The sequence below is a fragment of the Canis lupus genome, chromosome 20 (genome assembly GCF_003254725.2).
Source record: "Canis lupus dingo isolate Sandy chromosome 20, ASM325472v2, whole genome shotgun sequence".
Taxonomy (NCBI): domain Eukaryota; kingdom Metazoa; phylum Chordata; class Mammalia; order Carnivora; family Canidae; genus Canis; species Canis lupus.
This window is the reverse complement of record NC_064262.1, coordinates 1,532,429-1,546,586: the sequence shown is the minus strand read 5'-3', so window position 1 is coordinate 1,546,586 and position 14,158 is coordinate 1,532,429. Positions and strand designations below refer to the sequence as shown.

Below are 14,158 nucleotides of genomic sequence, written 5' to 3'. Positions count from 1 at the left end.
AAATGTTAGATCTTTTGTTAAAGACCCACATATCCCTAAGATTTTGTGCATTTTTTGGCCTCACTGTTCAGACCAGGTTGTTTTCATTATTCTATCTTTGAGTTTATTAATTCTTTCCTCTGTTCTCTCCATTCTACTTTGAGCCCATCCATTGAAGTTTCTTTTTTTCTAATTTCAGTTATTTTTGAGTTCTAAAATTCCCATTTAGTTCCTTTTTTATATCTTCCATTTCTTTGCTGATGCTTTCTATTCTTGTTTCAAGTGTGTTTTTATTTGCAACAAGATACATTAAATGGAAACCAGGAAGAGCAATGACAGGATTAAGTCCTAACAATAATAAAAGTGTATTTTAGGGCAGTGGCTTCAAAGGGTCAGATAACTTCTACATCCATGTCCTCTTGTGTTTAGTATGTTGACTGCATTTTTTTTGTTGAGATGGAGAATCTGGTTCTTAGCATGAAAAGTGATTTTTAGTCATATCCTGAACATTTGGGGTGTTATGCCATAAGACTCTGGTCTTATTTAAAGCTTTTGTTTTAGCTGACACTAGGTCACTGGCAGAAAAGGGGGGTTGCCTTGTCATGGCCAGATGTGGAAAGAGGTTCAGTTTCCCCACCTGGCCATTCTTGATGGTGGGTGCCTTGTTCCCACCTCCACCCAGGGTGCGAGCAGGTTAGGCTCTCCTAGGCCTCCATGGATACCACCTTGCTGCACAGGAGAGGGACACCTCCCTATCACTAGGCAAGGGTAGAAGTCTGGGCTTCCCATTTGGCCTCTACTGATGGTGTGGGGCTATGGTTTATTCCTCATGGTGCTCGCCTGGCAGATGGTGGTATTTGTGGTCTTCCTTGGCACAACTGTGTTCATTACCTTTGTATACCCGTGCTCTATATTTCCTTCACCTGAATGGAATCCCCTCCCTTTCTCCTGTATGACAGTGCTCCTTGCATAAATTCTGTCTTGTTTAGGTACGATCACCTCAAATTTGTTTTCATTTCATACTTGCATAGTTGCATCACTTTGTGCTCTTCCTTTCTGAATCCTCATGCTTTGGGTATTCCTCCTTTAGATGTGTTGCTGAATCAAGTTTTTAATGACTTGAAGTAAGTTTACATTTCTTGTCATTATTGTTAGGACTCAATCCTGTCATTGCTCTTCCTGGTTGCCTTGTTCTGCTCACTTCTCCCTGGATACATCTGGTTTCCTTCTGCTGGTTTGTATTCTCAGTTTTCAGGAATAACCAGGAACTTTAAAGGCCTATATTGTGTCTCTCTCCCTGCCTGTTTCCTAAGCTTACCATCATCTGTATCACCTTGCCAACAAAACCATTCCTTGAGCATACTTTCAGCCCCACAGACCTGTAAGCATCTAGACTCTTCCTTCTGGATCTTTATAGATTTAGTGCTATGTCTCCCTCCTTCTCCCTTCAGATAAAAGTAAGTTTTATTAAGTCCTTGACTTGTTCCAACCCCATCCTATGACTCAAAAAACCCTTTATCTTGCCATATTTCCCCCATGTGTTTCCTGAGATGGTCTGTGTGGGCCAGGCCCTCTGCACTCCTAGGCTGCCCTCATGGTTCATGATCACTCAGCTGAAAGATGCACTCAGGTTTCAGTGTGTCTTCCATCAGCACTTTGAGAATACAGCAGACCAGTGAGTACCACAGGTTTGAACCACCCGGGTCCACTCAGGTCCAGATTGGGTATGATATGATGCCATATAAATAGTCTCTCTTCCTCATGATTTTCTTAATTTATTTCTTCTCCTTACCTTACTTTATTGTGAGAATATAGTGAGTGTATCATGTGTACAATGTACAAAATATGTGTTAGTTGGCTGGCTGTGCTATTGCTGAGGCTTCCAGTCAATGGGGGGCCTTTAGTAGTGAAGTTTCCGTGGGCGTCAAACATTATACGTGGATTTTCACCTGCATGAGGGGGTTGCTGCCACCGACACTCACATTGTTCAGGGGTCCACTGTGTTCTTTCGTCTTCATGCCTGCCATGGCGGCGGGGGAGCCACAGTGCCCCTAGTCCTACTTCTCGTGGGTGGGAGAGTGTTTCTCCCAGGAGCCTCTTGAAGGTGTTTTCCTACTTGAGGATATTAAAGCTCCTCATCAGGGTCACCTAGGAGGCTCAGTGGTTGAGCGCCTCCTTCGGTTCAGGTTGTGATTCCAGGGTCCCAGGATGAGTCCCGCATCGGGCTGCATGGAGCCTGCTTCTCCCTCTGCCTGTGTCTCTGTCTCTCTCTCTGTGTCACTCATGAATAAATAAATAAAATTTAAAAAATAAATATCATGTGTTGGCAGGGTGGGTGCTTTTATTTTCCATCCTTCTGTTTCTCGATCTTTAATTCTAGACAGTTGTGGTCATTGTGTCTTGGAATGGTTTCTTCTGCTCCATCGATGTTGCATCTTCCACTGAAATCCTAACACATGGGTTGTTGGAGGGCCTACCCTCCACATCTCTGAACTTCTCTCTTCCACAGATTCTACCTCTCTTCCTCCCGCCTCCTGAGTGTGCTCCTCTACCCCATCTTCTGGCTCATTAAGTCTGTTTTTCCGATCTATTAAGGCATTCATTGTTTCCATTTATTATATTTCCATCCTGGCATTTTCTTAAGGTCTTCTTTTAACTGCTTATGCCTGCTTCATGATAGCAACATTGTCTTGTCCCCTGGAGGATATTTGTCACAACTCCTTTCATTCCTGATGGGACTGTTGTCAAATCCTGCTCCATGTACTCTGGGTTTCCTGTGCTCTTTTTCTTTCATGGGCTGTCCCTGGTTCCTCAACTCTTTTCCCTTTGAGTTCCTTACCTCTGGGGGACAGTGGCCACCTTCATGGCTGCCCAGGTACTAGCTCATGCCATTCCTAGGTCACCTCCTCCAACTTGGGTCTCGGGGTTCACCAATCCCCTGCCCCCTAGTATACCTCCCTGGTGGGACTGGGAGAAAGTCACTCTGCACCGGGGTCATCTTCGTCACTCCCCAGCAGGACTCTGGCCTTTTGGGAGGGGACCAGCTCTGCTCTTCACAGTTGCTCAGAGCAGAGGGACCCTCTTGGAGTTTCGTGATGGTGAGTAGGGGCTGTCCAGAGGACATTCTTAGCAGGAAGTGAGATAATTAGGAGGAATCAATGAGAGAGAGTGTCAGCCTAAGGCTGTCAGGCTGCCGCTGTGCTTCATGGGGATGGTGGGATTGACTGGAGGCATGTTCAGGACGGCCTTGTCTCGGATGTTGGCTCTGTGGCACATGCGCAGTTCATACCTGGCCATGTGTATGGTGCCTTGGAGAAGGCAGCGCCCTCCAGACAAGCCTGCCCTTGGCACAACTGAAATTCAAAACCTGATAGAAAGTCACAGGGACGCCCTGGGGGTGATGGAGGCAGGCCTGGTGCTCAGGCCGTTCTCCCTGGCTTGCTCCTTCCCCTGACTCTCCCGGTCCTCTCAGAGCTCAGGGACACGTCATGATGCTTACCTTGCAGATCCATGTGTCACTTGCACCCTGCTTTACTTATATTCATTTTTTTTTTTCCGTTTAAGATGTTTTTTCAAGAAATAGCTTTTGTCATTTGGGGAAACAGAGAGAGCTTGGGTTCCTGCTTAGCATCATTCATCCTAAATAGAAGGTAGTTGCAAAAGTGAATATACTGGAAAACGGTTGCTAAATCCAGATAGAAGTTCTCTCCGGAAGCCCAGCACAGACTGGAGAGGTGAAAGAAGCCTGTCACTCACTGAGCTCACCCTTCAAGCAGGAGGATGGGGAGGCAAAGGAAAGTGTCACCATGTGAGTCAGTGACCATTGGCATGTGTGTGCACATCACTAAGATGCCTTGTGCCCTGGCCTCCCACCACTGTCAGAGATCAGTCCTGACCTCAACCCTGAAGGTGTCCCCTTTGAAATGAACCAGGCCTCTGGGCTGGGATGGTGGCAGATGGGTTTGAAGCCTGGTTCTGGTGCTGCTGGCTGTGTGATTTGAGCCGGTTATGTACCCTTTCCTGGCCTCCATTTCCTCATCTGTAGAATGGGGAGGCTGGTGTGGATCTTATTAGTACCTCCTCACAGGGCTGGAATGACCCACGCGAAGCTCCTGCACTTTATACCTGTTCAAAGCTAGCTGTGGTTTTCATTTTCCAGCCCCTGCCACCTCCACTCACCCCTGGCCCCCCGCCACAACACAGTGACCTCAGAAGCAAGTCAAACCTATGGAGAGCACCCTCTGCAGAGCCCTGGAGCCCTCCTACCCCTTGTTAGTGTCCTCTGCTGCTCAGCCAGCCCACACTGCAACCACCAGCACACGAAGAACCCACAGCATGGCCCACATCCCTGTGTGCCCAGCTCTGAGCCTGCATCAACCTGTTCAATCCCCCGAGAGCCCTGTCATGTGGATACAGGAGTGACCCTGCTTCCACATGAGGAGATAGCACCAAGGAGGGGAGTGACTTGCCCCAAGTCACGCAGTGATGCAGACCCCGGCAGCCTGCCCCCAGATCCCCACCATTCACCACAGACTTCTCTAGGACTCCCCATGGGTGACTGCCCTGCTCTTTCTGCAGGTGGGGAAGGTGAGGCACCCATGGAAACTGGACCTCCCAGGCAGAGCCGACCGGGTGTACCTTATCATGTTCTGATCCAAAGTCATGCATCGTATGCAGAGGGCCCCGAGAATTTGCTGGAGGTGGCGTGCCAGGGGTGGTGTGCAGCCCCCCTGGTGCATCCAGATGGTCATGGGATGCCCAGGAGGTACCGCTCCCTCCCGCCCCTGGGACTAAGCAGGAGATTAGGCCTGGGCTCTCAGTCCCAGCCTCCGTCATACCAAAATGACTCCCTCAAAATCCTTACCATCCCCACCGGCCAGAAGTATTTCACTAATGAGTCTTCTCTGGGCTTGAGTGCCGTGGGCAGCACAGTCCTCCATCTGCCTATCCCCCAGTGTGACCGGCCCCTCCTGTGGTCACTACCAGGCCACCTGCCACTCTGGCGGTGCCTGCCTGAGGGAGGGGTGGGCACAGCCAGTTCTCAGCTCCTAGTAGGGCTCCCCTCGGTGCCTCTGGGACCAACCACCTCACATCTGTCCAGGCTGAAGGGCTCCAAGTAGACCTCCCTAACTGGTTACCGCAGGGAAGCCTCACTAGGAGAGTCCAGTGCTCCAGCCATGTGGACAGGCTGATGGGCAGGCTGAGCTCCAGCTGGCTGCTTCCCAGCAGGGGACACCAACTTGTCAACTCTCCCACGGACTCCTGCTCTTGAGAAAGCCCTGGGTGCCCTTGTGGTGGTCGGCATGAGGGACTTCATGGCCATGTGCACCTGCCTGCCACCTCACATCCCCTCTCAGCCTGGTGCACTCTGTGGCCTCCTATCCTGCAAAGGCAGTGTGGCCCTGCCAGCGATCGGATTCCTTTTGGTGACTGACCTGCCAACCTTTGCACAAGTGCTGGCTGGCACACTTATATCCAGTCTCATCACCTGCGTGTCCTGAGATACACCAGATCTCCCTACACCCTGAAGCTCAGCAAACAAATATTCTCACAGTTCACACACCCACCTGTGAGCTAGAGAAAGTCTGTGGTGCTGTGGCCTCCCCCTCACATAAAAACTTGCTTGGCAGATGATGATGTGCCAGCAACTTCGTGGTCTACCTTGGGCAGCCAGCATCCTTCCAGTCGACACTGGACAGAGGGTGCCTTAAGGGTGGTGATGGGGAGAAGGGTGTCTTTGATATTTTGGGCCATCCACAGACCATGACCTTCCCAACGGTCCCCCTGGGACAAGGAGAGCCTGCTTTCAGCATGTTACACAGACTAACAAGCCACCAATTCCACCACTGACAGTTCACTGCTAAACCAGGAAGCCAATGGATGAGGTGTAAGAGGCGGCCACTTTGCAGTGTGGCTTTTCCTGCAGGCCAGACCTGAATTCTTAAATAGGCCTACAGGTGCCCGTAAACCCGGGCCCAGTGTCAGGCCTTCACCTCCAGTCCCCCAGCCCTCCTAGCTCTCATGGCTGGGGCTGGTGGGCCCCTGCCTGCTGATCTTCCAGCCCTGGCTGGTGCCTGGGAGTGAGACCCCCCGACCTGTGTGGCTGCCCAGCTCCGACTGGCCACCAGAGTCTGTGAAGTTATAGCTCCGCCCCCATGTCTGCTCACTGCTTCCGGCTCTCACCCCAGCCCAAGTCTGTGGGCTCCTGTGTGCGCTAGGCATGCCCCACCCCTGACCTCCTGCCAGCTATACCCAGCTCACAGCCACCCAGAGGGTAGGCTCTTTCCCACCCCAGAAACTCCCAGAGCAGTTTCACCTGGGAGGGTGGACCCAGGAACAGTAGCAGGATGGGTGGGAATCACGGGGATGGGGCAAGGGGAACGTGCTTGAGTGAGTGATGGGACGTGAGGGCTTCCCTGGGTGACGACAAAGCCTGTCCTGCAGAAGGAGTGGACTTAAGGCTGCTCGGCTGAGGGGACCTCAGCCACCTCTTGATTCAGTGTCCCCACCTATGAAATGGCAGTGGAACCCCCACCCCACAAGGCTGAGGCACAGCCTACAGGGGCTGATTTGTGCCAAGTCAGCACCTGGCACACAGTGGGTTTTCGGATGATGCCAGCAGCTGTCATCACGATTACGACCATCACCACTGTTATCACTTTAAGGTAAGACATTCAAGGCAGTGGACACGACACACAGAAGCACAAACTAAAGAAGATGGTGGGCCTCACGGGGACTGGAGAGTCTGGCACACGGGCGGTGGGGCACGTGTGACGGTCGGTAGCACAGAATCTGCCGCCAGCCTGTCACAGGCAGCCAGCCAGCTCTGCCACTTTCTAGAGCGTGGCCTTAGCAAGGCCTTAGCTTCCTTGTGCCTCAGTTTCTTCATCTGGAAAATGGAGATGATAGTACCAGCCACACTAGCAGGACTGCAGCGAGGATTACGTTAGCTGGCACAGGTGCTGACACTGTTGCCGTTGGCCTGTGAGCCTGGCGAAGGGGTGGCTGGCCGTGCAGGGCCTTACCGGAGCTTGAGCAGGGAATGGCCATACTCACACGTGTCTTATACAATACCTATAGAGAAAGAAAAAGGAGCAGCCCCACCATGTGGAAGGCGGTCGGGTGTGGCCAGCTGGGCAGTTCCGCTCTCAGTGGGACAGAGCCTCACAGACCACCGACCTCAGGTTAGATCCCCCTGAGACCACCCTTGAGGGAGACGCCAGACCACCCTACAGTTGTGGCTCCGCCCAGAGAAACCAAACACCAATGCCCCCTTCTTGTGGCGAACGTGAGCTTCTGTCTCTGTGCTGGTTTCCCCTCCGTGTAGATAAGGTTCATCCAGAAGCCCGTCATGGAATTGTCTCCACACTCTGGCTATAACCATGCAGTTAACTCCTGCTTCCTTAGACGCTTCCCCAAACCACCCAGCCAAAGCCTCAATCCAGTAATGGTTTCTTTCTGACACCCTCCACTGAGATACCCCGTGTTATCTGTCGCTGGAGATGAGGAAGCCCACTTGTCCATGGCAGGTGTGTCTCTGGAGGCCTCTGGCTGGGCCGTGGCCACATCCTTCAGAAGCTGGTTGTGCAGCTGAGCAGTCACCCTGACGTCTCCCTTGCACAACCTTTTCCCACCCTGATGCCTCATGTTGCAATAAATGCTAACTAGCCAAGCAGTGAAGAGGAGAGTAGGAAGGTTCTGGGATTCCCCAGACTCGGAATCCCAGACCACAGCAGGGCTGCCCAGTCTTCCCCAAGTCAGCATCCTGTCAAGGGTGCAGGTCCTCACCCTCCTGCTCCCTCCTTAGCATTGCTACATGGCGCAGCCAATCTGTCAGGAGATAAGCCCCTGGAAGTCTTATAAACCAAGTGAATTTGTTTCAGAGCTTTGGTTACGCAGGTGATGGAAGAGCTGAGAAGCCTGGGGGAACAGCAAGAGGCCCCCACCCTCAGCTGAATGACAAGGGGAGTGAGGATGCCACCAGAACCCGATCTCAGGGTGTCAGAGTGGCCTTAGAAGGGCTGCCCAGGGGAACTAGAGCCCGGGAAGCAAATTGAGGGGAAACAGCCCTGGCTTTGTCCCTTCTTTCCTCCCTCGAATGATTCCCTCCCTCCAAGGCCTCCCATCAGCTGACCTTGTCAGGGAGCCTTCATCCTTGGGTGCAGAGCAGAAGGACTGGCACAGAGCCCAGCATGAGGTTTGCCCACTCGAGGCCCTGCCCCTGTAATTTATCCTCACTCGGCCCTTGGGAGATGTGAGCACCCTAGGGGAGGTAAGTCAGCCCAGGTTGGCGGTGACAGTTGGGGAAGGCAGCTTCCCCAGCACTAGTAGGCCAGCCTGGCCAAGACGGAGTCGCCAATGAGGGAGGGCATCTTGTTGGCAGGGCTGTCTTCAAGGGCCAGTAAGGCTGGGGAAACTGAGTCACAAGCCTAAGAGGAGGGGAGATAGGGTGAGGAGCTTGTGGCTCTTTTTATAGCCTGGATCCCTCCTCCTGGGATGCAGCCGAGACTTCTCTTCAGCCCCTGCCCTATACCCAGGGCAGAGCTGACACCGCAGTGTGGAGCTTGGGCCAGCAGAGGCAGGCGTAGCCAAGTCCAGGTATCCCCAGTGCAGGCTGTGGAAGAAGAGTCGGGGAACAGGCACTCACGTGTGTCCTTGCGACCCTGGAGAGAAAGCCAGGCTGGGGCAGTTGGCCCAATCTCCTACACCTGCCCATCTCATTATCAAAGCAAGACTAGGCTGGAGACAGACCTACAGCCGCGGACATCTGGCCACCGTGTCATCACGTTCTGTGTCCATTGTATCTAGCTGTATATTGTACGGATGATGAATGACCATGAATTCTCATTTTCTTAAGTGATTATGTGTAATATGTAATGCAGCCCTTGAAAATAGAGCAATTGAAGTAACAAAAGCTAGTGTGAAATAGAATACAAAGTATAAGAATGTGGGAAAACTATAAGGTTGGCATAGGAACAACCAAGCTTTACAGTTGAGTTCAGTTCTGTGAGTTCAGAGGGTGAGAGGGGCCAGGTGAAGTGGGGACAGCAAGGCTGTGGAACAGGGCAGACAGAGGTGCCCATGTCAGCTCTACTACCTAGGTGTCTGTTTTGGGTGCCCACATCCGCACAATGCCCAGCTTCCTCCCCTCCTCTGTTCTAATGCTCCGGACACAGCAGCAGCCCCCTGTGTTTCTGGGGGAGGGCAGGGGCTTCCGGGGGTTTCTGGAAGGGGGCAGGGGCACACCTTCCAAGCAGAGCACTGCACAGCCACAGGAGGCAGGAGGTGCAAATTTTATCTGTCCTCAACCTCCCTGCCAAGCAGCTCCCTCGAGGGTCCTGTCCCAGCAGCAAGTGATGTTTGCGGTTCCCTGTGCTTTGTGTGCCTTGTGGAGCCAGGTCTGTGATAGGCTGTGGTGACACAAAGGCTCCCCGACTTCGTTCGGGTTGGTCCTTGGGGACACCGTGGGAGGTGATGGCCGAGCAGCCCAGATCTCCTGAGGCCAGTGCCTGCCTCCATGGCCTCCTGGGGCATCTAGTCACATGGGCACCTGTCACCAGCAGTCTCTCTGGTCTGCTCAGACTTTTCCAATCCATTCAAAAAGAGGAATGTATCTTCACAGTCCAAGAGAAGCCTCAGTCTGAGTCAAGGGCATTTCACATCTTTTTTAGAGAAAGCATCCTCCAGAACACAAAGCCTAGAGGGAAGTTGTAAAGAGGAGGGAATGGTCTCCCAGGTTGGAGGACTGCACAGTGAAGAAACATTCACTGCACGTGGATCCTCCCCCGGGGAAGAGGCCGGGCCATGCTCACCCTGCCACTCCAGCCCAGGTCCTCCTGACCAGGGCCCCTTCCCCGCCACACCTTTGGAAGCCTGGCACAGACACCCCACCATAGGCTGGATTTTCCAGGAATCTGTGGATCTCGGGAACGGAGGTGCATTCTTCAAGGTTAATTCAACTGATCCTACCAGATCAATGATTTCAAACTCCAAAAACACTTTTTCAAATGTTCAAAATGCTGCTCCGTGAAACTGTAGTTTGCAGGGTAGCACACGTGCTGTTAGTATATGAATAGTAGAAGCAAACAACTTCTATGTTAATGTTCCAGCTACATTGCATACACATTGCTCTCACTTTAATTAGTAGTCTACTGTAACAGCAACAGCAAATGGAATAGTGATTGGGATATTCTAGAGAGCTACAAGAGGCATTTAAAACCACAGAAAGGATTCTGGTTTGTCTGGAACAAGAAGACAACTTAATGGTGACTGTTTAAGAAGATACAAAAATAAACATATCACATATCACTACTGTGGGGTGCACATAAAGCGGTATACTTAAAAGGAAGTTTATAGCATTAAAAATTCATACTGGAAAAGAATGAAAGCGAAACATGAGTTGACTGAGTGTCATCTTTAAGAAGTTACAAAACGAACAAGAAGCCTGCAAGAAATAGAAGTGAAGAGACACTTCAGAAGACACAAGAAGAGAATCAGTGTGTCCACAGTAGGTTCTAATAAAACAGACACACCCAAGGCAAGATTTTCTTTTCCTTCTTCCTTCCTTTAGCATATGCAATATTAGGAAAGAAAAGTGGGATACAGCAGATCCTACAAATGATAGGAAGTAATAATACTGAAAACTTTATGTTAATACATTTGAAACCATAAATGAACTGTACTATAAACATATACAGGGAAGACTAGATCTTAAGATATACTAATGTATGAAAAATAAGAAAGATACAATTGACAGCACACTATCATTTATTTCCATTTCAAAAACACAGTCACCATTAAATAATTTATATGAATGCATGCTTTACCTCTATGCATTACAGTAGGGCAGATGTTACATTAAAATAAACATTGCACTCACTGGATCCCACGGCTCCCTAAGTGTTGGAGTGGGAGGCGCCCAACAACACCTCGGGGCTAGAAGAGGCGGCCGCAGGCCCTGCAGGGTGGCCGAGGGCAGTGGGGACAGCAGGGCTCAGGTGGAGAGTCTGTACTGGGGGAAGGGGGCAGGGGGCAGAGTTCTGGGCTGGAGGGTGGTGCAGGGGCCCAAATGCTGAACCTGGAAGCCCATTCTGAGGGAGGGGCTTGGCACCTCTTCAAGTGAGGAGCTCCTCTGGATGGTCTCCCCACGGCAGCTGGGAAGGCTGAGCTGGCAGGAGCCTGCCATCCCACCTGGGGAGAGTAGCCAGAGGCGTCCCTGCTCAGAGCCAGAGGGACTGAGGAGCATGGGGGTGGGGGTCCCCAGGGGCAAGGAAATCCCCTGGGGGCCATGGTGGCCAGGTGCTGGCTTCCCACATGGGGATCAAAGCTGGAGAAGCCCCAGGGCCAGACTGAAGGTGCTGGGGCAGCTGGAGGGGGATGCCCTAACCAGAGAGGACTGCCAACGCCCACCCACGGGTAACTCCAAGGGGCTGGGTACCCCATGCAGGGGTGGACAGCACAGGGGGCTCCCATGACAGGCCAGAGGGTTGGGTCAATTGCAGGTTGGGCTCCATAGGCAGAGTGCACAGGTGCCCAGGGGGTGGCGACCGCTGGAGTCACGTGAGCTTCCTCAGGGATCTGAGATGCAGGGTGGACGCTCTGCCTGGCTGGTTCTGTAGATGCACTTGCCCCCATCTCAGATGAGAACCGCCCTCCAAAGCCAGACAGCCAGGCGTTTCCCTCCTGGGCTGATTCCCAACGGCCCCTCCAGGTGGCTCCTTGGTATCTGTGGGGCAAGCAGACAGGGTGAGAGACGGGGCAAGGAGGAAGATTCAAAGGGGGAATCAGAGGAGAGGGCAGGAAAAGTTCCAGGTGAGGTGGTCACAGAGCTTTGTTCATCTTAGGGAGGATGAGGAGAGAGGGAATGTTGTAACAGCAAAAGTGACCCTGTGCAGGAGGAGGTGTATGTGGCACCTGCATGGCTAATAACTTATGACATCAAATCCTAAGTTCTGAATTCACTCTCATTCCAATGGCCAAGCTCACTGAACACCTCAAATTGACTCATGGCAGAACAGAAAAGTCAGAAACATACAGTAAACCACCAGAAAGTGGAGTCTGCTTAGAAAGTTCCTGAAGAATTCCATCCTTGTCTCCCGTCCCTGCACTTCCTCTCCACAAATCAGGCTCTTCCCCAAACAATTTCCCCTAAAGAGTGCAGAACATAAAGCTACACTTTTTTTCTCCTGGAATGTTCTGAATGGCATAATCAGCAGCCACATGCAGCACAACGAGGAAGTGGTATAAACTGGTGTAAAGGAAGTAAGGAGATGCTTGAGGGACCCAGCAGGGCCAGGAGAGGACACACCAGTGGTCCCAACTATTTCTCGACATAACAAAGGTCCCCTGGGGGGGGTTTCCTTACAATTTGCAGAGGTTTCTGAGGTAAGAACTGGTGCCCAGGAGTCACTCTGGCAGTCTGCGATGGGATAGCCTGCACGTTGAGGGTGTGGCATAAAGCAGACAGATGGTCAAGGGGCTGGTGGCTAGGAGAAAATACCCAGTCCCCAGCACCCAGGAGCAGAAGCTGGTGTGATCAGGGCTCCTGGGGCCCTGGCTGGAGCAGCCACAAAAGGTAGGTTGAACCACAGCTGATGGGCAGCACCCAACAAACACCAGCCTGCTGCACAAGATCCTGCACACAAAAGAAACCAGTCAAGTCTCCCGGTGTGCGCTCAGCAGAACACTGGGAGCCAGAAGCTGGGCAGAGCCCAGAGCAGGTGAAGACTCTAGAAAAGAGGGCAGTCAGATCATGAGGGTCCCTGTGAATGCCTGCGGAGACCCTCCCGTACACAGGACAGCAGGAAACCTTGGGAGTCTAGAGAGGTGGTATGACCAGCTTCATGTTCCAGAAGCCTCTCTAAATCGGAGAGGGGAGCCCAGGTGGGAATCACAGGCCTACGGAAGGAAGACAAGCTAGGGCACAGATTGAGGGATGGTGGTGTTGGAGCCAGAGGAGGGAAGGCAGATGGGGAGAAGCAGACTGGCCCAAGCTGTGTTTGGGAGGCCGAGATGACAGGGCTGGTGGTTGGATGGAGGCTAAGGGGCAGGATTCCAGGCTGATGTTCCTTCCAGGTCTGGCCTGAGCAACAGGGTAGACCAAGAGCCGGTTCCCTGAGTCAGGGACACTGGGGAGTTTGGGAGAAAGGCTGAGTTTGGTCTGGGTGGGCACCATGTGATCAGGGTTACCCCTTCTCTTCCGACACAGGCAGGAGGAAGAGTCACTGGCAAAAGGCGGTCCAAGAGCTGTCTTCCTCCTCCTTCCTGGTGCCCAGGCTAAGGACAGATTGGAAGGAAGCACGAATCAGTGCTCTGTCCTGGTACGGCCTGGGAAGCAGGTGTAGCCCTGATGTGAGCTGGAATTGCTGGGGAGGGCAGAGGGTGGGCTTGCCCCACCACTCCTAAAATGTGTGACTGAAGAGGCAACTCATCCCCTCCTGACTGAGAATGGCGTGGGGGCCCCAGGGCTGAGGAGAGGGCAGCAGCCCCACAGAGGGTCCTCTTTAGGCATATAAAAGAGGCAAGAAGGGAGGTTGGTGCATCCTCAATGCCAGCAGGGACGAGAGGGACAGAGGCGCAGCTGAAGGCCCAATAGGAACCAACAGACCTGTGCTCCCAGATCCTTGATGCCCAGCCACCCCCACCCTGGGCCTGGGATGCAGGATCACTTCCCGGAATGGGGCCTAGGAAAGCCTGGAACATGCTGGGAAAGGCCCAAGTGACCAGCTAGCCAGCACTGAGGAGGAGCATCTTTTCCACAACTGCCCAAAGGGGGGCTCTAGAAGGAAAGCAAGTTCGGTTCCAGGAAACCATTCCAGTTTGAATCCACAAACTCGTGGACTGTGACATTCGTAGCCCATGCAGGTTCAGAGCATCCTCTATAGAGTTAACACTCAAACCTTCCAAGAAATGTTCTCAAAAAAACTTAACATGGTGGAGGAGGCCATTTGTGCATGGTATGAAGATCAGAAAATATTTAAATTTAAAACCTATCTAGTTAAAAATGAAAAAGACAAAATCGGTATGTTCAAAATCAAAAGGCAAACCACAAAATGAGCAGGGTATTTCCAACATATGGCAGACAAGGGCTAATAATCTTCTAATAAAGTGCCTACTAGTCAGTAGTAAGAAAATAAAGAACCCATCTATAAATCAGATAGACGGCAGCTACAAGCAAGTC

The 14,158-nt window shown here is 52.0% G+C and overlaps 1 protein-coding gene across 1 annotated transcript; it reads right to left on the bottom strand.

Moving 5' to 3' along the window:
* Positions 1-10,810: 10,810 nt before the first annotated feature.
* On the bottom strand, positions 10,811-12,874 carry C20H3orf56 (chromosome 20 C3orf56 homolog). The gene has a single exon (XM_025451618.3). The coding sequence runs from the start codon at positions 11,611-11,613 to the stop codon at positions 10,915-10,917; it is 699 nt and encodes a 232-aa protein (XP_025307403.3). The 5' UTR covers positions 11,614-12,874; the 3' UTR covers positions 10,811-10,914.
* Between the last annotated feature and the right edge of the window lie 1,284 nt (positions 12,875-14,158).

What these genes read in the sequence shown, in the direction of transcription:
- C20H3orf56 (XM_025451618.3), bottom strand. Translation starts at nt 11,613, where the DNA reads ATGGGGGCAAGTGCATCTACAGAACCAGCCAGGCAGAGCGTCCACCCT.